Source organism: Ammospiza caudacuta, chromosome 6 (assembly GCF_027887145.1).
Source record: "Ammospiza caudacuta isolate bAmmCau1 chromosome 6, bAmmCau1.pri, whole genome shotgun sequence".
NCBI lineage: Eukaryota > Metazoa > Chordata > Aves > Passeriformes > Passerellidae > Ammospiza > Ammospiza caudacuta.
In genome coordinates this window covers 48,449,924-48,477,360 of record NC_080598.1, presented here as the reverse complement: position 1 = coordinate 48,477,360, position 27,437 = coordinate 48,449,924, and the positions used below count along the sequence as shown (strand labels likewise).

General features: G+C 37.0%; 1 protein-coding gene across 4 annotated transcripts in view; it reads left to right on the top strand.

Moving 5' to 3' along the window:
- EML5 (EMAP like 5) overlaps positions 1 to 21,464 on the top strand; it is a 92,885-nt gene extending 71,421 nt beyond the window's left edge. For 3 of the 4 annotated variants that reach the window (XM_058806570.1, XM_058806571.1, XM_058806572.1), the window contains 15 exons: positions 2,556 to 2,634; positions 3,674 to 3,803; positions 4,466 to 4,564; positions 6,394 to 6,414; positions 9,267 to 9,440; positions 10,292 to 10,500; positions 11,695 to 11,852; positions 13,716 to 13,830; positions 14,340 to 14,528; positions 14,729 to 14,901; positions 16,143 to 16,305; positions 17,200 to 17,303; positions 17,679 to 17,832; positions 18,701 to 18,801; positions 19,123 to 21,464. In XM_058806570.1, the coding sequence (XP_058662553.1) occupies positions 2,556 to 2,634; positions 3,674 to 3,803; positions 4,466 to 4,564; positions 6,394 to 6,414; positions 9,267 to 9,440; positions 10,292 to 10,500; positions 11,695 to 11,852; positions 13,716 to 13,830; positions 14,340 to 14,528; positions 14,729 to 14,901; positions 16,143 to 16,305; positions 17,200 to 17,303; positions 17,679 to 17,832; positions 18,701 to 18,801; positions 19,123 to 19,159 (1,906 nt within the window). In that variant the 3' untranslated portion in view covers positions 19,160 to 21,464. The remainder of the gene's footprint in view (positions 1 to 2,555; positions 2,635 to 3,673; positions 3,804 to 4,465; positions 4,565 to 6,393; positions 6,415 to 9,266; positions 9,441 to 10,291; positions 10,501 to 11,694; positions 11,853 to 13,715; positions 13,831 to 14,339; positions 14,529 to 14,728; positions 14,902 to 16,142; positions 16,306 to 17,199; positions 17,304 to 17,678; positions 17,833 to 18,700; positions 18,802 to 19,122) is intronic. The other variant, XM_058806573.1, reaches the window with a different exon arrangement.
- Positions 21,465 to 27,437: the final 5,973 nt, after the last annotated feature.

The following is a 27,437-nucleotide window of genomic DNA, read 5'->3' as shown; positions in this document are numbered from 1 at the left end:
TGCTCTATCAAATAGTGCCCAAAATAATACTTGTGTTTTTAAAACAGAAATAAATATTGTAAATCACACTGTTATAAATTAACACAGAACTAAAAGAATTGGTGTTAATTTACATATGCTGTATAACAAAAAGTCATTCCTTGTTCTCTTAGTAACTTTAGGTACTCAGTAACAATGAGGAAAATATGGAATGAAATACATCATACAAAAATGGGCAGTAATATTTAAGATATGTCTAAAACTGTGAACAAGATACTTTTTTTGTTTCAGAAACTACTTCAAAATGCTTGTACTTGATTTTTATAGTTTCATAACAAGAAATATTAAAATACGTATACCAAATATATATATTAATTTTGAAAATAAAGTGCCAATATTGTGGTATTTATTTCCCTTATGATAGATGGCTTGAATTCTCCTTCCCCATGCTAAAGCTGGCCCTATCCATACCTGAATTCACCCCAACATGTTATTCATGCTCTCTTTCCCATCTTTTCCACACAGTTTTTGAGCATGCAGCAAGTTATGCATGCAGGTATATGACCACTGTGTGTTCTATATGCCATTAGTCACTTTGCTGCACATTACACAACAAATTAAAAATATTTTCAGCTCTCACACATTCAAAAAATGACTTGGAAAATGTATTCTCATATCCTTCAGCATTCCTGTTTTTAAATCCTGAAGTTGTTATCTTGAAACGTAACTGGGGAGAGAGTCCATACATGCTTGTAATTTGCATTCCGGTTCCACTGTTCTGGATCAATACAGAATTACCCTTTCCTGGCCAGATCCTTAGAGAAATTGTTTAGGTGACCTGTGAGATAATGCAGCTGAGTGAAAGTTCTCAAGCTTTTCTGACCAATATACATTCACTTTATTTTTTTGTATGGTAATGTATGAATGTACTCTCATGATTACTTAAGGATGATATCAACCTGTGTTTATTTGTATTTGTAGGGCCTTTAAGTGTAGATGGTCTTCTCAGGCAGTTGTGAAATGTGAGATTGTTTTACCTCTTCTCCCTTTCTATCACAAGGGATTTACAGACAGCAAATGTTAAAAAAAATGTTACATTTTAGAACCAAACAGCAGAGAAATATTCAGTTCCAGTAAAGTAAACCTCTATAAGAGGAATCGCGTCCTTTCAATTTCTACTGCTTTCATCAAATCTCAAATATGTTCTTCTGCTATATTTAATTTTTCTCCCTTTTTTTCCCTCCAACTCATTTTTCCCTCTTTGTTTCAGGGACAGAAGTTAATTAGGGCCAGGGTAGGAGAAGAGGAAAGAGATGAGGTTTGAGTGCTCTGTGTCAAGTATGAGGCTGACAAGTGGAAGAAGGACTTTTTATGCTATGTTTTGGTAATTTCTAGAGGAATGGTAATGAAACTGTTGCAGAGTTGTCCATGACAAATGAGAAATTAAAAACATAAAGTCTTTCAAAGACTTCTATGCTGGAGTGATCAAATGAACAAATGCCTGACATTTGTTCTAAATTTAGGCAGGAACAATGAAGAAATAAATCCAAGAAAATGGTTGTTTATTTGAATAACTGAAAAAATGCTTTTCACGTAGTCCTTCAAACTACACAGTGTACAAACAAATCATGTTCTATCATTCTGAGAAAATGCAGTCATTGTTTTGAATCAAAGTCATGACTCAAGATCAGAGATGAAATTACAAGTACTTCATACTAAAAAGGAATAGAAGTACTTCATACTAAAAAGGAAATAGCAATAAATAGAATTTATTTTAAACTAAATTGTTCCTCTTAAAGATCAAGCTTAAAGGATTGTTATCACAGCCACAAATACTGTATCTATGGAATCAATAATCAATGCTCCTGCAAATTACTAGAAATAGTTGCATATATTTAATAAATAAAGCTTATTTGTTTGTGTTTCTTTGTATAGGTACAGTTGAATGTAATGTGAAAGTTGTTATGGATATTTGTTAAATATATCTAATTGAGAGTTCTTAATTAAATCTGGGCTATTCAGAGCAGTGGAACATAGGTTGTGGCTGTAACTCCTGCATTTGCATGGTCTTGGTTTTCTTCCACATAAGGTTTGATCAATATCACATTTCAGTTGATGTAGGAGTGGATGGGCAGGTGCACCAGGAGTTCTTTACAAACTATTACAAAAACAGGAAAAAAAACTTAGGGGTCTGCTGAAGGCATGTGGGAACAGGCATTATTAGATTAATCAGCTAAGCCTCTCTTCAGTAAAATTGCTGCAGAGAAGATGAAAGTACCATAAAAACATAGTTTGAAAAAGTGAAGAAGATTCTAAAAGTGCTCAGTCATTTTAAAACAAGCTTTTGCATTAGCTCCATGGATTGTTGAAGAATTAGAGAACCTAGCATGTTAAACAGGGGATTTTAGGTTTTGTCCTTCTCCTTTGACAGACATATTTGTTTTGAAGATGAATATGCATATGAGTTGATTAGGACAGGCTGTAAGATTTCCCAAAGCCTTAGCAGGTTGGAAGGTTGCTGTTAGCATGGAATGGGTGACGGACAGCCTTCTCTTATTCACAGTTCTTTGTTTCAGACCTCCAGTTAGTAGGGCATTGCCTCAGCCGGAGAAACTGCAGACAAACAATGTGGGGAAAAAAAAGAGACCCATAGAGGTAAGAAAAGTGGTGCTTTTCGCTTCTTCCTTTAGGATTTTGTTTTGCCAGAAACTGACACACCTATGAATACATTAAATGATTATTTTATTCTAAACATATCAAAGGTGGAAATAGTGAATAGTAGGTAAAGAGTAGAAAAAGTGGGAGATAGCTTTTTCTTGTGAATAAAAAAAAAGACTATTTCTTTTTATTGCAAATAAAATGGAGTATAATTCAGTTCTTAGTAATCATGAAACCCTAGAACTGGCTGTAGAAAGCAGGATGCCTTGTATAAATAACTGGATTGTTAAAGGGTGTATTGTTGTTAATAAAACTAAGCATTTTTAAATTCCAATCTTCTTAGAATTTATTTTAAAACTTCCATTTAAATTCATCATAATAAAAGTTTTAAGAATAATTTAAAAAATTCTATTAATGATGAGTTTAGCTTTGCCACCTGTTTTTTCATTACATGGCAGTTGCAAATAAACATACCAATTTTTGATTAATCTGAAGTGAAAATTTCATCTAACCTTGGAAAATGCTGTTCTTTACCAATCTGAATATTTTTGATTCTGCAAAATATTTGGTGTACCATAAAAAACAGCTTTTTGACATCAGTGCTTTAGAAGTTTTAGATTGTAATTTGGGTTTCTAGTTGCTGGCTGGAATTAAATTGTGGACCGGTGTTTGTCATTCTTTGTTTCTTAGTGTCTTCTGCATTAATTTAACTTTATTCTTCACTGCATTTTATTTATGTTCATGTGTATGAGTATCTCTTCCAGTGTATATATATGTCTGTGTGTACTCTATGCACATTCTGCAGCATCCCCCTGAGAGGGGAAAAGGGTGACACAGCTGTGTGTGACAAGAATGAGCAGCTCTGTAAACTGACAGGGGAGGCACCAGCCCAGTTTCTGTTGCCTTGAATGTCACTTTATAAGGACATAATTTAAAAAATTGAATCCTACAGAAGAATGTGAAATTCGTAACTGCTTTAAGAAATTCATAACTGCTTTAAGGTTTGCTCAATCTACTGATGTGAATATCTTTTTAGGACCTAATTTTGGAGCTGGTATTTGGGTACCGAGGCAAGGACTGCAGAAACAACGTGCACTATTTGAATGATGGTGCTGATGTAATTTATCACACTGCATCTGTTGGCATCTTGTATAATGTGGCAACAGGTAGGAGAAAACCCACTGGAGGGAAAATGTTTCTTCACACTCATGGACTTACAGTTTATAAAGTAAATAATATACTTTAAGTATTGTAAAAGTATGTGAAAAAAAAATTATTTGTTCCTAAAATTTCAGTCTGTAGAGAATATTCATAATAGCTATATAAACAAAAAAGTGTACTGAAATGTTCCTGGAGGCTGAGCTTTAAGGAAGTGAAGATTTGGTTTTTTTGGTATTAGTTTTCTGAAATTTGCGTGTTGAAATGATCACAGAAACGAAAAGAGCTGAACAATGAATAACTGTATTTTTTTTTTCTAAGAACAAGGTAACATTTTGATTTGGTTTACTTTTCAGTCATCTGTATCATGTATATTCTTTCACAATAACCCAGTTTAAAAAAGTACACAATGCCATTTTGAGACAGTTAAGCAACTTCATGTGGAAAACTTGAGGGAAATGTCTGGAGTTACTGAGGGCTGTGTGTTGAAGTTCGGATAAATAATGTGGAGTTTCTGTTTTCTGGTTTTAAGCTTCAAAATGCAACATGACCATAATGCTGTTTTCTAACAAATACTATGAAATTTTCAAACATTAGCCATGTCTATGTGTGTATAAATGTTTTAATTAAAGTTGAACTATGGTTTGATTTATTTTTTTCTTATTTTTAGGCTCTCAGTCATTTTACCAGGAACACAATGATGATATTTTGTGCCTCACTGTGAATCAGCATCCCAAGTTTACCAACATAGTGGCAACTGGCCAAGTAGGTATGTTTGTATTTTTGTAAAAAGAATTAACAGCATGCAATCAGGACCTTGTAAATTCATGATAAATCATAAAATATTTGATTATGCTATCTCCGTTTGTATGAGTGTTACTCAGTTACCTGTCCTCTTTGTATGTTCCTTTGAGTGTAATTGAATGAAGATGACAAAAAATATTGAGGCATGAAAGATTTAACTTATCTTTTGCTTGGAGTATTATCAAAACTATTTTTTCAGAAATCTTAAGCCCCATTACATTAGTCTGGTTGTATTGAACTAACAGCTTGCGTTAGACCTTCCAAAGAATCTGAATAGAGCTAACCTTCATTTCCTAAAATACATGTCAGTCTTATGAGGTTTTACCTCATCAGATAGTTCTATAATACCTACTTGGTGGTTGGATATGTTATAGTTGTAATATTAAAGGCAGAACCAAAACCCTAATGGGGTTCCCTACAGATAAACTTAGATATAGAGGGAAAACATATATATATTTCATAGTGACATAAAGGTCTATGAACTAACCAGGTTAAAAAAAAAAAAAAGAACAAAAACCCCCACATTTTGCATTGGCATAGCTGGTAGAAATTGCTGTTTCTAGATTTTGTAGAAGTGATTTTTGTAGCCCTACAATTTGATTGTAGTTTTCATATCTTCTGTTGGTTCTCAGCAGATTCAAACACACATTATATTCTTCAGGGCATAGAATACAAAAAAACCCCCTCATTTGATTTCAGCCAAAATAACTTTTTCTTTCGTTTAGGTGTGTTTTAGAGGTTTCATATAAATAAAAACAGTTCTGCAGAGTTTATTACCTGCTTTTCTGTGTCTTTTGGATTTTTAGGTGCCTGTCTCATTAAAATTGATTCATTGATAATAGTAGCCTCTTAGCTAAAATAGCTTTCTTTCCTGGTGAGTTTCTTGCCTCACATCATTTAAAACAAATTTTAATGGAGATTATTTAAATGGAAAAATTCATCTGCAGATATTTATCTATGGTCTGAACATTTGCAGAATTACAAACCTTTTATTGCCTTTAAGAACTTGCTTTTTCATCATATTTCTTAATCTGTCCCTGTTTGCCTTTCTGTAGTGGAGGAATGTGAAAATTTTTCTTCTACAGTGTTCATCTTTCCCGAGACAAAACACAGGACTTAATCCTTTTTTTATTTTCATAATAATCTCTACATCAATTAGCAGTAGCACAATTATTAACTGTTTTGTAATGTGGATTAAGGCATAGCAATCACAGGCAGATGACACTTAGAAATTACATATACTTTTAAGCAGAAAATTAAATGGAAGTCAAATATTTTAAAACAGCACATGTTTTCTGATTTTGAAGGGATGTTGAGAAGAGTATATACTCTATAAAGAACTGCTGCTACTTTTCCTACTCATATGGTTGCACAAATTGTGTTACCATCATGATTTGTAAAGATTTATTGAATCTTCAGGTACTCACATGCTACTTCTTAACATTTTTTCTCACTTATTTTTTTCAAATATCAATGACATGAAAAAATATGTTTTTCATTTATTTTGGCTGAGAGTGACCTAACATACACCAAAACTAGATTTTTGTGTTGTAGCTTGAAATGGAAATCAAAAGATATTCATTCATTCAATATATTCATTCTATGATTTATTTCTGATGTGACCTCCTTTTATCAGTAATTACTCATCTTTAACAGCAATATTGGTGCTGCTGCAATATAAAAAAGATGACATCAAGGTGTGTGTTAAGAAATTACACTGAATGTGGCATATATTTTCTTTAGCACTTATCTTATTTCTGATCTAATTATTTTTCTGCTGCTTTTCCATTACAGGAGACTCAGCAGATATGTCAGGTAAGGGAAACAAAATTTTGACATCTTCAGGTGCAGTTAGTCTATCTAGTAGCCATCTGCAGCTTTATAGAGCCATAAGTGGTGTGAATTCATTTATAGTTTATTAAATCCCATGTACCAGTCATATTACTGTCAGCACTGAATAGAAGTCAAAACAGCTCGGCATACTGTAAATATAGAAAAATTTAAAATGTTAGAACACACTTAAAAACTACTCTTGTTGAAGCATATTCCCTTCTTGCTGCTTAGTGATTAGTGAGTTCTAATACATACTGCTGCTGTAGCATTCCTGGGTATGCTTGCCAGTTTTGTAGACATGTTGGGGCTGACAACATTTGGTTTAGACCTTCAATTGAGTGTAATTTGAAACATGCATTTCTAAGGTAAATTCTACTGAGGAGGCCTAGGTGACTGAGTGAAAAAACAAATCACCTTTCACATTTATGTACAATTGTCATGCAGTTATTACCATTGATCCAAAATGCTTTTTGTGATGTCAATTTAATTTTTCCTCTATCATTTTGGGTCTTTGACATTTGACGGTCTTAACTGAGATATTTTTTATTAATGTGTTTTTTTTCAACTGTAATTTCTAAAACTCATCACCATCATGTGCGAATGAGTTCATTGTTGTGCAGCCATCATTTGTCTTGTGAAGAATCTTCAGAGATGCATAAATGTGGTTGTGTGTAATAGAAAGTGTAATAATCTTCATGTGGATCTAAAGCTTATTCTGTAAGAACAAATGTACATTGACATCTTTAATGTGTGTTTACTTCTCTTAAATATGGCAAATGGTGCTTGCTCTAAGGATGGCAGGAAGAGTATAGGTACTTTTTCCCACACTTCTAGCCTGTATTTTAAAAAAGCAATGATGATATGGATATTTAAATGAAAGAACATCTATAGTACTGTATAGGGTAGCTGGACACTTTCCTTGTCTCATGTGCCTTCTTCCTTCTGCAACTTCAGTTTGTGCTTGTGTATATTGCTAAATTCTGTTGTTGCTGCCTGAAACGAGCACTCTTAAATTTTTTCTTGTTTCTGGAACCATTAGTCTGGAATCCAAGCTGCTGCCTGCTTTCATTGGAAAGTTGAATAGTTTTACTTAAAATTTATTGATGGCTTTTGGCATCCTTGCCAACAACTTTTGCTTTTCTAGTTCAAATTTTCAGTTGTCTACAGTGATGCAGGTGTTCTTGTAGCAGTAGTGTTTGTACTAGCCTGGAATGGTAATTAAGGTTTCCTAATGATTTGGTGTAGATTTGGTCCACCTTACTAAAGATTTTTTCTGTCCTGCCAGCCCATGGTAGCTTTATCTAAACTGCTCCCAGAAGGAGATGATGCCTTAGAACATCTCTCTTGTGAAAGTGTTGAGTACACAGGCAGGATTCAGTTTCAGGACAGAGACTTTCAGAAGGACTCCATCACATGGAAGGACCTCAGAGTCCATGTTCTCTGTCTTGCAGATCTTGCTCTGAATGATTTTGTCAGTTCTTATTCAGGAAAACTAGGTGAGAATTTCTATCTGCCACCCAAAAGAAAACTTCTGGCCAAGGTTATAGAGCAGGTGCACTATTCAAGGGTAATAGAGAGTTTTAGCTAGAGGAGGGTTGAAGAGTGAAAAACAGTTCAGAGCTATAATAAAGGTTTCCCTTTCCTCAGCTTCCCATAAGAACAGCAAGGAGTGGGCTGACAATTCTTGGGAAGTGCTAGTTGCTGTCAACTCCTGCCCTTTCTGTTTTAATGGCATGGCCATACTATGCTGTGGTACCTTTCGAAAGGTAATGATAACATCTTGTTGCTGCCATGAGAGGAAATTCAAATGGGAAATAAAAGAAATGAGGAAGTATGTTCTAAAGACTGTTTCAGAACAGCTGTGGAATTGTGCTCAAAAACTGAGTTTCATGTGGCTGAAATTTTGCCTAAGTCCCTGTGCCTAATGTTTCCCATCACATGTATGCCTTTGAGGGCCTAGATTCATCTATTAGAAACACAAAGCATTAATCCAAAAGAGAATTTAGTTTATGTAAATCTGGATCTATGGTAAGAACCAGTAACCTTAGGACTCTGCAGTCAAATATATTAGAGATCAGAAGTGAAGAATTTTGAGAATCTTACTATGCTGGAAATGCCTTAGATGCTGCTCAGAGATTGTAAACTATATATGTGGATGGCAAGATCTTTTGAGCAGGCATTGCATTTGGGGAAAAAAACAGCTGTCATCATGTTAGAGATGATCACATACATTAGTAGCATGGAAAGACATTTTTTACTGCAGAGAGCTCGCAGTCTAAACAACGCAGACTCAATGCTGTAGTTCTGTGTCAGTAGGCAAGCTGACAATTCGGCTGATGTTCTCCTAAGAGGGCAAGCATTTCAGACATGTGGCCATTTTGTAGAAAGGAGATTTTGGCCCTGCACTGTAAACTGATTTCTCTGTAGCCATCAGTTGTCCAAAAGCCCCATGGAGAGGTTACATTTTTGATGAGCAGCTTTATTTATGAAGGTTTTTGAGTTAACATGGTGCTCTATGTTTTAATAAGAGCAAAACAGGAGAAGACAGCTCTTGCTTTTAGAACTTCTGCTGTGCTACATGAGTCCCATAGCAAGTTAAGTAACAAATTAACACCTTAGATAATGTAATGTGGCCAACTTGTTCATCCTACCTAATGATCCTGTTTGTCATAAATTGTTTTCCAAATGGAGGCCAAAATCTCTTTTCTTTCCTATATTTTCCCCCATCTGATCACAGCAATTTTGTCTCATGAAAAAGTACTAACTGCTTCAATAAGTAAATCATTGCACATTTTCAAAATGACTACTAATGGCATGTTTTTCTATTTGTGTAGCTACAGCTCCTTCTATTCACGTGTGGGATGCAATGAACAAGCAGACGCTGTCGGTGCTGCGGTGCTACCATTCCAAGGGCGTTTGCTCCGTCAGCTTCAGTGCCACTGGCAAACTGCTGCTCTCCGTAGGGCTGGATCCTGAACACACCATTACCATTTGGAAGTGGCAGGAAGGTAGGAAAGAGACTGGTTTTGCAAAGGGTGTTCACATTGTTAGAGGTATGTTGGCTTGAGTCAAGAGCAAGTGTAACTTTAAAGCATCAGCCGATCAAAAATTATTAAATAAATGCTGTGCACTATGCTCTGTACAACAAGATCTAAAATAGATGTGTTTACCCATTCTAGTGACTGCTGAATATATCTCCTTTGAAACTATTGTGTAAAGGTCACAACAATAACACAAAGTGTTATTATTACTACTTTATTCTTCTCTAAAGTCTGATTACTGACTAGGTTGTCATACTCCTGAAATTATTCCCAAAAGTTGCAAATTGCAGAAATAGGGTGCCAGGATAACTCCTCTATGCATCTTATATAATTGTTGCCTTAAGCTATGCTACATGTTTTCAGATCAGCTTTGATCTGTATTTCTGATTTAGGCTAAAGAGATTTGAGCTCCTTTCCTTGTCTCCTTTCTGTCTGACAAAGCCATGCCCAGATTATGGATCTGATTCTCTAGTCTTAGAGGTTTACTTCCTCTCTCTTTGGGGATTGCTGTTAATAACTAGTGACTTTCAGAATTTTAAATATCAGCTGTTAAGTTAATAACAAGTGATCTTTCATAGCTTGTCTGATAGATCCTGTGGGGATGGATGCATTGTCCATCTTATACAATCTTAGGTAGGATGAAGGATGTGTGGTCAGAACATGCCTGTGTTCATCTTTAAGGGTTGATACACATTCAGAATGGCAGCTAAGGATCCCAACTGAGGAATCTTCATATGGGTCAAACTTATTTCAATATTTTTAACCAGAAATGTGTATTTTTCTCAGCAAAGTCACAATGTCCATTTTCTTTCTGCCAGGTGCCAAAATTGCCAGCCGAGCTGGTCATAACCAGCGTATATTTGTAGCAGAATTCAGGCCAGATTCAGATACACAGTTTGTTTCTGTGGGAGTAAAACATGTAAGGTTCTGGACACTGGCTGGAAGAGCTCTCCTCAGTAAAAAAGGGCTGCTGAGCTCCATAGAAGATGCCCGCATGCAGACCATGCTGTCTGTAGCTTTTGGAGCGGTACGTACTTCAACAAACCACCTGAAAATGCATGAAACCAAACTTTTTTTACCCTTCTGCCTTTATTCAGTTCAGTGAGACTTTTATAACCTGGTTAATGAGTATATAAATTATTTTACTAAACTCAGTTTAGCATTCCTAATACTTACCTGCTAGAACTAGTACCAGCTTTCTTTATAGTAGAAAAGGCTACAGGTTTGTATGTTTTCTGGAAAAAAAACATGGATGCCTTGAACTGATAAAAAACTGCTTGTTATTTAATCCTGGTAAAACAAAACTGAGCCTAGAGTGCAAGAACCAAACAGTAGAAATGAGGCTGATTTTATGCCCACCTGAAAGTGATGGTTTTGTCATTTGTATGTGCTACTGCTCATGGGTGATCAGAGAGCAGTGCCGTCCTAGGGCATTTGTTAATGTCAGACACTGTAAGGCAACTGCATTAGGGGTTTCTTTTGCTTTGGGGGTTTTGGGACATGTGCAGGCCATCTTGTTAAGTTCCACAGCACTGCTGAGTCTGGAGTTGCTCTGCATGAGCAGTACTCATATCTTCAGCTGGGCAGAAAGGCACAGATTCCTTTTGTGAAGTGGTCCTTTGCTTTGATTGTCTGCATTTCTGTCCTGTTTGACCATCTGACTGTTTGGTCCAGACTGATTTTTCACTGATTTTGATCTTTGAAACTCTAACTGGGCTGTGGTTGCCTTTTTTTGCTGCAGCATCTCTTTTACACGGTGGTGTCTCTCTGATTTATATGAAGGTCTTACAAAACACTAAGATATTTTCCAAATGATAACTGTTATTGATGCCCAACCCAGGCATTAGTCAGGGGTCTGGGAAACCTCTGTAAAATTTCTTAGGAAAAGACAGGTTCTTAGTGTGAGAATCAGGCTGTATGCTGTGTGGCCTGAAGTTTGGTGTGAGGTTGGAGGATGCAGAGCTTCCAGGGATTTTGTGAAAAGCTGTGCAAAGTGAATAAAGCTAAACCTGGGAGGTTTTCCATATTTCTGTAGGGACCAGTTCTGGGAGTTCTCTTCTTGATTTTGTCTCAGAAGAAGCTTGTTCAGCTCCACAGTTTCTCTTCTACAGCAGCAAACAAAAGCGATTTAGCCTCTAAATGCAAATGGTGTTTATTTCTGGATGTTTTTCTTCCTACCTTGCTCAGAATCAGATCATGAGTATGTTTTTCCCCTTTTCAGAATAACTTGACATTTACAGGTACTATCAGTGGAGATGTTTGTGTTTGGAAGGATCATGTGTTGATACGAATTGTGGCCAAGGCTCACAACGGCCCTGTGTTCACCATGTACACCACACTAAGGGATGGCTTGATTGTTACAGGAGGCAAGGAAAGGCCGTGAGTCTTCTTTTTCTTTTTTTTTCTGCATGCATATTTTCTCTTTAAAAATGGTTTGGATTCGTCCCATCAGCACTATTTGAGATATTAAAGGTAGAAGAGTAGTCCCTTTCAGATCCTGTTAGGTATTAAGAAAAGAGCAGTCACCACCTCCAAAGTGGAGGTAATCCCATATGAGCTTCAACTCAGTTTTTTCCCCCATTTATTGCAAAAGAAAGCATTTAGTCTGAAATTTAGAATCATAGAATGGTTAGATTTTCTAGATTTTCTTGTAGATGTTCTAGGTCCAGCAGCCATTTAGCTTTAAGCACCAAAAAGTTACCTAGTCCTTGTGGGTTACTTCTTAAACTGAAGGTGTACTGAGGTTGTTAACCCAAGGGATTTGCACAGTTGGGATTGAATATATGAGTCATAAATTTTATAGCAGTATGATGCACAACTTCTTTCAAAGGAAAGATCTGCTTAGTTATGATGGCAGAGGCAAGCTGTCCTCTCTCAAATCTAAGATACAGCAAGATTCTTTCTTTCTGGGCTTGCAAGCAAAATATCTCCTCAAGCATTTAAATTTTTTTTATGCCTTCCTAGTGATAAGCAAAAGCCTCAGCTGTAATACAGTCCATCTGGTGACTTGATAGTGCCACATTTGGCAGGACACAGGCCACTTATATTTTCAGACCGAACTGAAAACTTACTTCTGTGCTTGAAATATTTCCTTCTGCTATTTATAAATGTTGTTGTGATTTTATTTGGAGGGTGTTCTCTCTACCACTTAGCTTCAGAGGCTCTTAATTGTTGGTATTTGACTTGAAACAAATTGTATTGAATAACAACAAGAACCCAGAATTCATCTCCTGTGGGAAAATAAAGTATTGACAGTATGCAAAACAAATTTTCATTTAGGAGCACTGTATGCTTTTTCCTGCCTTAGTTGCAGTTCACCAGCCTATTTTGGTAAAATCTTCTTGCTGAGTATAATGATCAGTCATGCGTCAAAACAGTGCTAGTGGGAAGCAAAGAATATACTACTGCAAGGAGTACCAATTTATAATTCATTATAGTTCTTTTAATAATAATAGGAATAATAGTACAAATCAGTAATTGTGATTAAACATTCTGAAGTTCTTTGTAAGATTATTCAGTAATCAAAGCTGTAACACAAGCAGCTTGATATTGTGGGACATTGTTTTTCTGTTTCTGTTAGAGGAGATTGAAGACAGATTAGACATGTCCCAGCTCAACTAAAGATGCCAGATTTATCCCTGTTTCAATAAACATTTTCTTCTTTTTAGAAACTTTTTTTTTTTATTTCATTGTGTTCTGTACTGAAACACAAGAAGTTTTTTTGTAGAGGGAAATATATTTAGTGTTTGCATAATTAATACCTATTAGTTGTGTCTGCTGTACCTGTGTAATTTATTTTACAGCAGTGAAAAAAATGACATTTTCACAGAAGTGAAAATAATCTGTCATTTATTTCATAGAAATAAAATTCATACCTTTTCTGTTCGTCTCAACTCTAACTTGAAAACCTCTGCCTGTCTGACTATAAGATAACTGCTTAACTGTTCTGACTAGACAGATTCCCTCAGAGCTACTCATTGAGACTAGGCTGAACAGCACCCATCTTTCAACTTGTTCTGTAAAGTAGAACAGGGAGGATTTGGAATAATTTTTCTTTTGCTGGGCTGTGAGGCTCAGCATGTTAGCATCAACTGTTCAGGCAAACAGAATCTTAAACAATTTAAAACCAACTAAAATCCCTCATTTGCAGTGCAGTACATTAAATAATGTAGTTCTTTCATCCATTAATTGTCCTTTTTGTGGCAGCTGTTGTGCTCATGGTTCTTCCTGATGTCTTCACAGTTCAAAGGAAGGAGGAGCCGTCAAGCTGTGGGACCAGGAGCTGAAACGATGTCGTGCCTTCAGACTAGAGACAGGACAAATGACAGACTGTGTTCGCTCTGTTTGCAGGGGCAAGGTAAGCAAACTGCCTGGCTGGAAAATACAGCTCATCATTTGGGGTGGATTTCTGAGTATCACATAAATTAGTTCTGCTTTCTCTTTTAGCTAGTATTTGAAATTAAAGGCTAAGCTCGAAGGTGTCTGCAACTGGTATTGTGGCAGAAAAACATCTAGTTTGTGAGACCTCAGTCTTTCTTAGGATAATATTCCATATATATTTTTATTGAAGACTAATTAAGAATTTATTTTCTATTTTCTTTTCACACTTTGATATCAAATATCAAATGACAAGCAGTAACTCAGCCAGCCATGATATCTACAGAGCTTTGTACTTTAATAACTCAGAGGAGTTTAAAAAATAAATTTTCTTTGAATAGTTAATAACTTGACTTAAGGAAACTTTCTTGACAGAACTAAAGCTCTAGATGATATTTTAATTACTGTTACTAGATAATATTTTAATTACTGTTCATCGTAAGAGGTTAATGTATTTTATTGAAGATAATTCTTTCACTATTGTTTAAGGGCAAAATTCTTGTTGGGACAAGAAATGCTGAAATAATTGAAGTTGGAGAGAAAAATGCTGCATGTAACATTCTAATTAATGGTCATATGGATGGACCCATCTGGGGCCTAGCAACACATCCATCCAGAGACTTTTTCCTTTCTGCTGCAGAAGATGGCACAGTAAGACTCTGGGATATTGCTGAAAAGGTAGGTGTTAGAGAATACTTGTTTAGAGAGAAAAAAAATAGACTTGTGATGGTATTGCAGACTTGAAACTTGTTTTTTATTGTACTCTGAAAATAATCCATGTAATGCTGTTAGCATGTTAACAAGCTATTAGCAGAAGATGCTTTTAAAATATGGACAAATAGTAACAGTTGCTATTCTGGGTTTTTATTTCTTCACAGAAGATGCTGAACAAAGTCAGCTTAGGACATGCAGCTCGTACTGTTTGTTACAGCCCAGAAGGTGATATGGTAGCTATTGGCATGAAGAATGGAGAATTTATTATCCTGCTTGTCACCTCTCTAAAAATTTGGGGGAAGAAAAGGGACAGAAGATCAGCAATTCAAGATATCAGGTCAGAAAATTATTCCTGGTCTATTGTAGTATGCTAGAAATCTCTAATATTTTGCTTCTTAAAAATACAACTCTGTGTTCTGGGAAACATTACAATGATATTTTAGAGAGCTGGAATCAATGAGTGACATCGAGGGTGTGATGTGATCCACATGCTTGAAGGAAGGGACTCCTAGGAGGTAAAATGAGATCAGACACTTAGAGATGAAGACTGAATTGTGAGATAATGGAAATGCCAGTCTGTCAGTTTGTACTTTGTTGTGTTTGTTAGACAGGAGTTAGAAGTAAAATTTTGCTTCTGTTTCCTGAGTGGAAAAACAGGCTGTTTCTTGTATGAGATAAATTGGTTGAAATCAGCTAAGGAAAGTTTTGGAGAGCAAAGTGTGATGGGAGAGAAATGCAAGCAAAGAGAGAGCTTGCAGGAGAGCTCTGCTAGGAGTCAGGGGCTTGCTGGAGCTGGAAAGCTGTCCCAGGGTACATTTCAGAGAGAATAGAAATAAAGAAACTTCCCCAGTAACACAGAAGTGGCTGTGAGGGATTTGTTCAGCTCAGGAAGCTGCTGAGTTTCAAGAGGAAAAGAAAAGAAAAGAAAAGAAAAGAAAAGAAAAGAAAAGAAAAGAAAAGAAAAGAAAAGAAAAGAAAAGAAAAGAAAAGAAAAGAAAAGAAAAGAAAAGAAAAGAAAAGAAAAGAAAAGAAAAGAAAAGAAAAGAAAAGAAAAGAAAAGAAAAGAAAAGAAAAGAAAAGAAAAGAAAAGAAAAGAGAAAAGAAAAAGAAAAGAAACCAGTGCACAAAGATACTTTGGGCAAACAAAAGGTTTCATTTACATCTTTTTATTCAGTACATTTCATCTAGAAGTTCTGGCTTTGCTTCAGTTGGAGCACTTCAGTTTTCCATTTTTTAACCTTGTAAGTATAGCATAAGGGAGTCAGAGTGTTATCAGGGGGATGTCACAAGTTGTTAGACCATGAGGGGGTCATGAAATCAGGTAATGAACAGAGTTATTCAAGAGATGTTACCAGTTCACTTATATGTGTAATTTGTACCAAAATTATTGCCATCTTTTGCTGGATATGCATTCCCTGAAAATTTAATTTCAAAAGTTATTTTGCTTAGCAGACTGAATGCTCTGCATCCCTCCAGTTCTGGATAGCAGAGACTTGAAATGCAAATTTCTGCACTTCTCAAATATTATAATCTGTTGTAAGTGCCAGCCTGTGCTCATGAAACCTTTTATCTGTTCAGGTTTAGCCCAGATTCCCGTTACCTGGCAGTTGGTTCCAGTGAGAATGCAGTGGATTTTTATGATCTGACTTTGGGTCCCACTCTAAATCGGATCAGCTATTGCAAGGATATCCCAAGTTTTGTGATCCAGATGGACTTCTCTGCTGATAGCTCTTATCTCCAGGTATCAGTCATTAACGGTTCAAGGTACTGAATGGGAAACATACTTGTGACAGATACTCTGCAAGTATTCTCCTTTGACAACTTCTAAGTTTTTTAGCTAAGTGTTGGAGTATGTTGCTGACATTAGACTTACTTTGCTGTAGTGGTAAGTGGATGTCTTTAGTTTTGAACAGTTTTTCTGGAGATCAAATACAGAAAATAAGCAAAGAAATAAGAGACAGGTTTCAAACCTCCTGTGATGTGTCTCCCTGCCTTTTTACATCTGATGCTGATGGGCCATCTTAAAAGAGAAAGGATACAGTCTGTCATTCTGCAGGGCCTGGGGGATCTATAAATTCTTTGTCTCTCTGACCAGCAATGATGGCATTACAGGTATTTTAGTGCTAGACTTTGTGGAGCAGCACCAAAGTCATGGTGTTACAAATGCCAACTATAGGAGGGCTGAAGACATTTCTTAAAATAAAAGTAAACGAAATATAATATACTTTCTATATTTTATCTGCATCAGAAAAGAGAAATAAGCTTCTCTTATTATCAAATCAATATTTACAGCCTGAGAGGAAAACACCTGTGTGTCAGTTTTAAAGATAGGAATTTATTTTGCCTTATTTGTATATACTAATGCACTAACACATACATGCAGAATATGAGTTGTTTCAGTTACATTTTACTAATTAGAAATTTAAATATTAGTATCTCATGCTTTCTCACTATTGCTATATGCTTGCATAGATTTTTGAGAATTTTCAACTCATTGACTAAGTTTTCTTGATAGCTGTTACTCTATGGAGTAAATAGTAACTGTCACAAAATGCTTTTCAAAGACCTCTAGAATTATATTTTCATCTTTTGAAACAAGTTAATGTATTGTAAATTCTCTGTGGTCACCTCAAAGGTCTCTACGGGGTCGTACAAAAGGCAAGTGTATGAAGTGCCTTCAGGAAAGCAGCTTGTGGACCAGGCTGTGATTGACAGAATAACATGGGCTACTTGGACAAGGTAAGTGATTCATGTATTTACACCTGTTGGAACACCTGGAACTTCCAGGAGAAGCACCTACTATTTAAAAGTATATTTAATCCCTTCAGTCAGATATTTTCTTTTAACACACCCATCTGCTCTAGCAGCAGCTCCCCTAAATGCAGCACAGAAAAAGGCAGTGCAAAGCAAATTCCCTCAGTACACAGGGGAGCAATTATGGAATGATTCAAAAATTAATTACAGAATAAAAGCTATGTAAGGTATGAATGTGTGAAAATAAAATGTAAACGTTGCATTTTTATAGAACCAGTTAGAATATGAGATCTGATTTCTATTACCTGACTCTTGTTTTTGCAGTGGTTTCCAAAATAATTTCTTGGTCTTCTGTTTCAGTGTTCTTGGGGATGAAGTAATTGGAATCTGGTCCAGGCATGCTGAAAAAGCTGATGTGAACTGTGCTTGTGTCTCTCACTCGGGAATCAATCTCGTAACGGGCGATGATTTTGGCATGGTCAAACTGTTTGACTTTCCATGTCCTGAAAAATTTGTAAGAACTTGTTTTTGCATGGTTACAACAACAAGTACTGTTGATATTAGGATCTTGTCTTGTTTCTCTAAAAGACATATGATGGAAATATTTTCTTCTCTAAATTTGTAGCTTTTTAGTACCTCCTTAGCTCCATAGTGTCATTGCACTCTTCACATCAGAGGTTCCCCACCATTTTGTGCAGGAGCTCTTGCTATAACCTCTTGAAAGTGTTGATACTGTCTGCCAGTCTGCTTTAGCATAGTGCCTGCCTAATGAAAAATCTCAAAGCCCTTAGTAATTTCCACATCTCTGATCCATTTGATAGATGAGGAAGATAGATGGTGATTTTAGTCCCATCTCTGGATCTTCATGGATGAAAAGTTTACATATTTTTCACTAACACTGTTGAATTGTTTCACTGGTTTTTATAATTTTAATTTATAATGGCTTTTAAATTTGTTTTCACTGTTAATTATCAGGATTTGAGACTGCACAGGGTAAACTGCTCACAGAGTTGCAATGAAAATAATTGTTTTTCAGTGTCAGGAATTTTACACAAAACTTTTCCAAGTTTTGTGTAAAATTCCTAACACTGAAAAACAATTAGTTAGTCATGTGACAAGATATATTTAATATTTTTTTGTTAGCTTGAGCATTCTTTCCAATTTGCAATTGTTCTCTTATTGGCTGACAATTTAATCTGCATTGGAGCTCTATAGCAGTTCTCCTTCAGGAGATTTTTCACATTTGCTAACCTATATAACTTTTGAACATTATAAGTATGTGATGGAATAAAAAAGTAGATGAAAACATGCATGCCTGTTCTGATTTAGGAGGGTACAGAATATTTAGACTCTCTCATTCTGTTGTTTGGGTTTTTTTCCAGGCAAAACACAAACGATTTTTAGGTCACTCTGCCCACTTAACGAATATTCGATTCACAAGTGGAGACAGATACGTGGTCAGTGCTGGAGGGGACGACTGCAGGTAGGTGTTCGTGCCATGGCTGCCACAATCTGCTCAGCACTGCACATGGACAGGCCCCAGCAGTGCAAAGCTGAGTTCAGCCTTCAGCCTTTTGTCCATGTCCTTGCTTTCCTATTCCTACATAGGGAAAAACATATTTGTGACAAAATAATTATCCCAAATGTTAATATGAACAGCTAATATTTAATAAGTTAGAATGTTCACATGAATATTCAGAACATCATACTTTTAATAGGAATTTCTTTTGGCTGTGTCAGCCATTTCTTTTAACAACACTGTAGTCTTCTATATCTCATATTTAATATCTTTTTGAAAACACAGCTTATTTGTTTGGAAGTGTGTGCATATGCCTCATTGAGAGAGACATGGAGACTTGCAAAGAGGAAACTGCATGAGGTACCAGGCATGAAACACCCAGGATTGCAATGTGACATTCTGCTGTGCCCTGCATGCGTAAGAAATGACCCGAGACACAGAGCACTCTGTGTCTGACAGACAGGACCTGGAGTCTGCCAGAAGGATGGACACACTGAGGCTGCTAGTTTTGCTTCAGTGTCAGATAATCTGGGTTTGTATTCCACTCACTGCCAGATGTTGAAAACAAAATATGTGGATGAAAGGAAAAAGCGAATTGTTAATCAATGTACAGTTTCACAGCAAGTTCTTGGGGTTTTAATCAAGAGATGCTATTTCTGACCTAGTGCTGTACATTGATCTATTTTCAGCATGAATGTTTTTCCTTTAAGTTTTGAGATCTAAATAGCATAGATAAAAAGAGTATTCCATATTTTATTACAGAGAGAGACCATATATTAACTCTTAAATATATAGTATTTTAATAAATGTTTAATTATTATAATAGAAATTATATTTCTATGGCTGGTCAAAGGGAAACATCATATCTGATGAAGCAGAAAATAATAGAGTTGATTCCTTGTGACTGAAATATTTCTGTATTTAGAGGCCTGGGTCACAGTCATGTCTGGTGAAAGCCGTTGGATATGCATGATCTTCATGGCTAATTTAGTGTTTTTGTTGCACTTAAACATTAAATTAGTTCTATGAGCAAAAATAGATTTGCTCACTTTGCGAGTGCCTTGCCCACTACCTAAAAGTCTAACTCCAATTTTTGCCTTGTGAATAAAAGTATTCTCAGTGGAAGAGAGATTATTGCTGTGTTACTTGACTGGGCTGTGAGCCTCTCTGCTGGAAATGAGGACCAGGGTGAGGATTTTGTAGTCTTCTTGTCGATAAAGTTTGGGATGTCAGCAGTGGCAAAAATAGAATTTCAGAGCAATATGAATTGATTTTATTTTCTCAGCATCATAGGGGAGATTCAGAGAGAACTTTCTGAGCATTATATTTTATACATTTGAACTTTTAATAGAGTTGGGACTAGCTGGGAGATGTCTCTATTCAGATTTCTCTTCTGACTGTAAAAATGTCCAATCATCTGCTTCTTTGAATGGACCTGCTGTCGCCTCGAGCATGTATTCTATCCTGCAACATAACTGAGATTCTAAGTTGGAAAAACATTTCAGTGATAATAAAATCCTGAACAAAGCTGTGTTTTGGTACAAGTGAGGAAGGTTTCATCAGCTGTTTGTCTAAATCATGCCATAGAGAAACATTACAGATTAATTTTCATGCAGTATAGCAGGGATCAAAAATCACTAATTATCAGCACTGCTTCCATTGTGGCATTCTGCTGTGCACAGAAAACTTTCTTTCTGTGTAAGCCAGCATTGCTTTGACAGTGGCACTTGTTTAGGTCAGTCAAGAGGCTTTGGTGTTTTTCATCTCTTGCATTTTCTTATGCCAGATGAAAAAGAATTAAACCTCATTTCTTCTTGTAATCATTTTGTGTGCGTGTTGGTTACAGAAGGAATGGGAGGGCTTGCAGGTAGAAGAGAAGGAGGAGAAAAGTTACAGAGCCAAACTTTTGTGCTCTCCTTGTTATGTGCTATACAAAACTAGTTACCCAACTGTCTTAGCTAATATATTTTATATATCAATCTATAGTGAATATTTATTTTAAAGAAGTTGATGAACTAAACAGTTATCAGGTTTCTCAGCATGCTGGTTCTTAGCAAAGTCTTGCCAGTCATGCAGCTGCTATTCAACAGGAGCAAAAACTCTGAGGATTTGGTCATGAGTGTACAGGGAGATTTTGGCAGTATTTCAGTTTAGGGGAATTGCATATGAGAATTGTGATTAGACCTGATGTGTCTCATAACCTTGTTTTTTGTCTGTGTGTTGTATGTGAAAATTAGTCTCTGGTGTTTATATCTTCTCTTTACTAGGGAAATTGTTTGCAGTGTGCTCTTTTATGGCTGTGATTCTATCCCTTATTAAACACATCTGTGCAGGACTTTCGCACTTGAAGTAAGATTTGTCCTGCCTCTATTTTCAAGTTGCCTTTTGTTGGATCAAGATGGATGACTTTTCAGAGCTCACTCATAGTCTGTCCTACTCAGACTGCCAGATCAAAGTCCATATTTTTCTGTCTCTGAGTTTTCCCCACAAAACCCTAGGCTCTGCGAGCTCTTCTGTAGGCCTTCCCCCAGTGAAGGAGGTGTGTGGATCGAGAGGGTTTGTTCCTCCAATCCCTGTCACTGATCCTCTTCTCCTCCCTCCCCCTATGCCCTTCATGAATGCTGTGCCTCTCCACTGATAATTTGTCCATTGGTGCTTTTCCCCTGAGGAATCCCAAAGGCCACACCAGAGCTGAAGATGAGCAGCAAGGGGTGGGAGGGACTGGGCTGAGGGCTGCAGCCTCCAGGTCTCCCTGCTTCACTCTCCTCCAAACTTCACTGCTGCTCTAAAGGGCTGGCATGGGAGCTGGAAGCTGAGGAGCTCTTCAAAAACTAAACTGCCAGCATTGTTCCTCCTCCTCCTGCAGCCTGCATTGGTAGCCAGTGTTTTCCCTGGTGAAACTGCTCTGTGGTTTGCCAGGTAAAAATGGGGGCAGCCAGCTGGGAATGGTCACAAATGCTGAGGAGAGTGAGGAGAGCCTCAGTCACAGTTTGGAGCATAATGTAGCTGTGATTCTCTGCTGAAGGGAAGAGCTGGCGGTCAGCATGGCCCAAGCTGGCAGCTTTATGGTGTTTTTGGTCTTTTTGTCTGTGATGGTGCTTGCTACTGTGCCTCATTTGCTGTTTACATTAAATGCTACTATAGTAACTTGCTAATTGTTGCCACCCATGCTTGAAGCATGTGTACATGGAGACATGCTGCCTGTTCTGATAGGCACTGGAGCTCGAGGCTGGATGCTCGACTGATAAGTCAGAGGAGGACAGAACCCTGTAGGATAGGTCAGGGAAGAAGCTGGAATGTGGAGGGACCAGTGACAGCCTTTCATGTGGAAGCATCAGAGAGAACTGAGAGCAGGAGGGCTTTGCCTGAAGCTGGAGAAAACCTCTTCTGCACCAGGGAAGGGGAAGCAAAAGGTCTTTGTATAATTTAATAACTTACAGTGGATGATTTTTTACTGTAGCTTGTCTTTTTGGTTAGTAGCAAATGTACATCTTTGGGATCTTTAGTCAGCAATATTTTTGGTAATAGAAGAAATTAACTGGAGAACCGAGTAAAAATAACTTTTTGGTTAATAAAATAAATATGCACTTGAAAGCTAATAAACATAATTAGAAAAAAAAGAGAATAAGGAAAATCCAGCTCCTAGGAGCAAGGAAATATAAAAAATAAACACATTTAGAACTGAAAGTTGCCACAGTGCAGTCAGGTTAATGCTAACCTGCACTTGTGCCATCAGAAAGCAGGTCCAGCAGGTGAGACATCTCCTCAGTCTAAAACAAGACCAAAACAAAGGACTTCAGTACCAAGAGCAGGACTTGGATAGCATTCAGGAGTGGCTTAGTTTAAAACCATGATCCAGTTCTCTCAGCTGCTGCCTGAAGCACCTGAGCCCACAGTTTGAGCTGAAGGAAAGTTTGCCAAGAGCCCCAGCGCCCCTGAGCCGCCCTGAGCACGGCCATGCAGCCCCTGCCCTGCCTTGGGGTCCCACCCAGGGCTGGGTGTGCTGGGCAAGGTGTAAGAGTGTCACAGCAAGGTGGCATGTTCCCTGTTTCATTGTCAGTGTCAGTGACCAGCCTTAATCCTGAAGGTGTTTTTTTTTAATAATTCTGTTAACATAAGCTATAGAGAAGTCATCTTGTCAATGTTTTGGACAAAAAGGAGCATCCTGTAGACCCTGCAGAAGGGGAAGTAAGACTGCAAATCACAAAATGAATTGCCACATCAGTGATGTAAACACCCCTAGCTGCATTGCATTTGTGTGCTTTTTTGTTCTGAATGTTTTTTTATGCTTCCTTGCAACTGGCTCTGTTTTTCTAAAATTTTTAGCAACATTTGATTTCTCCTCATGTGGATAGATCCATGTGCTTGCCAAGGCCTGCTGTCATTCTTCATGCCATTCACTGTTGGGTGATTACACGAAACCCATTGATTTTGTTGGTCCTGCCTTCTGCTCTTCACTTAGCTTTGACTTCAGACTTAAACTCTAGATATCTCCTTTTAGAAATACAAACAGAATAGTTTTAGGTGTCTAATATGCATAAAAGCCACAATAAGGTTCCTTGCCAAAATCATTTGCATCTAAGAAGTATTAGATGGTTTTCTCAGTCTATTTGATGCTAGAACAGGAATACTTTTCTCAGTTTACTATCAGTAAATCCATCACAACCTTGATACCTTGACCTGTTTTTTTTGTTAAGTGTGAAATCAGCAATCCAACTCATTCACTACTTCTTTGGAAAGGAAGTGGAAAAAAAGCACAGAATGTGTGTTCTCTTCTCCACCCTTCTGTTTAAAACAAAACAACAAAACAACAACAAAAAGGCATAAGGTCTTAGCATCACGACAGTTGGCAATTCTTCTAATTTCCATAATGCTTATAATTTCCTCTGCTTTTTGGAATTATGGAACATAGGGTGAAAGAAGCAGTAACAGGAAACCAGTAAACAAACATGGAGAAAAGGCAGAAGAAAGGAAAGCAGAGAAAGGAACACTCAAAAATAGGCAAAAGCAAAAGACAAAAGAAGTGACATGGGTGGTGGTGAGTGGCAAACATCTTGTTTCAGGTGGGAAGCATCCAGTGGCTGCTTGGGAAGTATAACGGCTGGAGAGCAGCAGAGTGCTCAGGGAAAGGCTGCAGGGAATTTTGTTTGCTCTGTTTTTGGGAAGATGCAGCCACTCCCACTCCCTTACCTGTGGGACACCTGTTCAGAGCTGAGGTGCAGCAGCAAAGCACAAGTTACCCACAGCTGCAGTGGATACAGTGGAACAAAGAAAGTGCTATAAAGACAGAAGTGCTCTGTAGTACTGAGAGCTCAGGCAAAAGAGTTGAAGGATGTATTTTAAAAGGCTACTTATCTTTCTACCTAAACCAAACCTGGATTGTTTTAATAGGCCTCTTCTGGAAATGTTATTCAAACAAAAATATTAAACCAAAGAAACATTATACTTCAGAAAACTCTTCTTAACCAAGCTGTTGCAATTACTGCCTCTCATTTCTTTCCTATTCAGCAGTTCTTGATTCAGTTCCCAGGCATTCACAACATTTAAGATGACAGGCATGAAAGCTGTGGGCTCTACATTTAACTCAAGGTGTGACAGCATGGAGGAATCTGCAGAGGGTGGTTCAGATCCTACCTGAGCCAAATTTTCCTTCAGTGGTTCCATGCCATGGGCATTCAAATATAGAGGTAGTCAGGTGAATGTAATTAGACCCAACAAATACATCTGAGTATATAAATCAGTATATATCGGAAAAATAAATCAGTATAAAATTCTTTATTTTATCCCATAGTAAACCATTACTAAAAAGGGAAATAATTATGGTAAACTTCATGGAAAAAACAATCCAAGCCCATTGTAGGTGCTGGTTAGACAACTGGACTTGCAGCAATTCTTTGTAAGAAACACAAAATTTGTGCATGAATAGCAGCACTGATCCTTCTCCACTTGCAAGAGGGCAGTTGTGTTTGGGACATGAGAGGCAGGATGTTCCTATTGCTTGGTATGTTTGGGTTTCTCTTCCAGAAGCCATCGTAGGTGTTTCCTTTGTTTCTATTGCTGTTTGTGGGATACCTTCAAGACCCTACAAAGTGATTTTGCCCTTTGCAGCACATCTCTTGCTTAGTTTGGGCAGTGATGTCATGTGAGAGCTTATTGAAAAACAGAAAGAAACCAAAACCTCAAATGTTTTTTGTTTTATAATGCTATCCCCCAAAGTATTGTCATGTTGCAGTGATGTGATCTGTATGACTCACACTGTGAAGGAAAGCAGGTTGTATCCACTTAACTACTAAGTGGCACCCACATAATGGGTGTGTGAAACCAGAGGATTAAGGCCAGTTGTGCTTTAGCAGTTTTCTAAGATGAAGGGACAATTGCCACTGTCCCATTGTGTGTGGTGCTCATAAAGCTGGTGCTGCCTCCAGCTGCTCTCAGTGGGGCTGAGGAAGAAGATGAGGTCATAAGAATAAAATGTAAATTATTGTAACTAAGCGTTGCATTGGTAGGTTCTGAAAAAGGGCTGTAGTAGAGGGGTATTTTAGTTTCAGTCCTCTGCAGGATTGTAAGCCTTTAGGGTAAAAAAAGGACATGTTTATGTAATATCCTCCATCATTCCTTCATTAGCTTTGGCTCTTACTACTCTGCCTCCTTCCCACAGAAGCCTCTGTCCCAGCTCCCTCCTCCCAGCCACCAAGTAAGTTTATTTTTCCAATGTAGTGGCTGAGAAGGCCAACTTTAACCACAGATTCGCTGGTGGTCATTTGTAATGACTAAAGCCAATCCTGAGCATTCTGTTGCTGAAAATTAATTTTCTATTAACTTAATTGCAAATTCTTGAGACGGGGGAGAAGGGAGGATCCATTGGATCCATTCCATGGATCTCTCCATGCAATGGAGCTGGAAGTGGTACTGCCATAAAACCATGATTTTTTCAACCACCATTTGCACCCAGGACATGTCTGACACTGTATTCTTTTGGAATCCAGTAAATATAATTTCTAAAGGAACTCCAGGCATGAACACAGACACACATTGCATGAAATAAAAATGGTTTCCTGTACTTTTGTGAAACGTTGGTGCTGTTGGGTAGTACTTCACACATTTCTGGTCTGTTTTTCCTTTTCTTGCTACTATGTACCCTGGTGTTGTGGTTTCAGGTGCAAAATAGATTGATTTTTTTTAAGCAGTATCTGGTAATTAGCTTAATTTCTGCTTTTTAGTTCAGTTACAGGTATACAGAATAAAGTAATGGAAAAGCTGCATTACTGATTTGTGAAGCAAGCTAAAGCATTTTTAATGTAAAATTCCATATTAGAATACACTCCAGCCCAAAATGATAACTTGAAAATGTAACAAACTAAGTAAATGCATTAGAACCATTTAATTTTTTAAAAAATGCAGGCTTAGCTTTGTAGCTTGGTTTGTTCACTGTTTTTAGCAGAGGAAAAGCTTTTCTCACACTGAACACTGTGGGTTGGTGACAGCCCAGCACAGCAGTGGAAATGCAGCAATGGAGATGGTCCTGGTCTTCTGCTGCCCTTACAAATTCTTGTCTCCTCATCTCACATAGAAAATAGCTTCATGGTGGCAGCTATTTCTGCAAGGGACAGCTAACGAAGGAATTGGGCAATTCTGTAGAAAAATAATGTTCTTTGCAGTCTTTCATCTGGAAACCCATTCCAGCAGTGCTCTGTGCAACACCAGAGCACATCCTCTCCTCTCCAGCCCCCTGTCAGGTCACCTCACAAAAATATTTTACTGTAGTTCTTTAAGCTTAAAATGCAGTTGTCTGTTCAGAGTTGTTGTTTCATTATGGAGTGTGTCAGATAATCCCTCTTGCTTTAACAAGAAAAAAAAAGAAAAAAAAGGTATTTTAAACTAGTCCAAAGGTCTGGTCATGTATTATATGGATCATGGGTTTAAATGTACTCCATTTTGGTTTCCACCATGAACATCTAATTCCTGTAACAATGTTGTATGTTTATTTAAAGTATATATATATATATATATATATATATATATATATATAAATTAAATGTCAGATTTTTGCATTAATTAAGATTTTTTAAAATTTGAATATGAACTTTGAGTACTTTACTTAAAAAAATTAAAAATACTTTTCCTGGAGTGTTAAGTTTCGGAATTCAAGACTATATTTGTCAAATTTAAGTTTAAAATATGTAGCTATCTTTGTTTTCTGATATTGAATGTAAATATTTGTAAAAATAAATTCTTTTGTATATTTTTGTGAAAATGTAGTTCCCCAAAATATAAAAAAATATTTAATAAAAAAGTGCATTTATGTTACTGTTCAACACTTTTCATCATTTTAATAACACTGAACTGTATTTATGGGCATGTGTGTGCATTATTTTTCTAGAAGGAGAAAACCACAGTGTGCTCAGAAGGAAAAAAGAATTCCTTAGAAGTTCAGTGGTACTTTCTTTCTTCTGGGCATAAGTGGAGACATCTCAGAGTATCTATTTTCAAGTGAAGTGGCAATTCATAGGGTTTTTAAGTGCAGAACAGTATCAATAATTCTTTAATTGTTCTGGCTTATGAAGCTGCTTGCTTCCCTTGTCTTTTTGTCCCCATTTTAA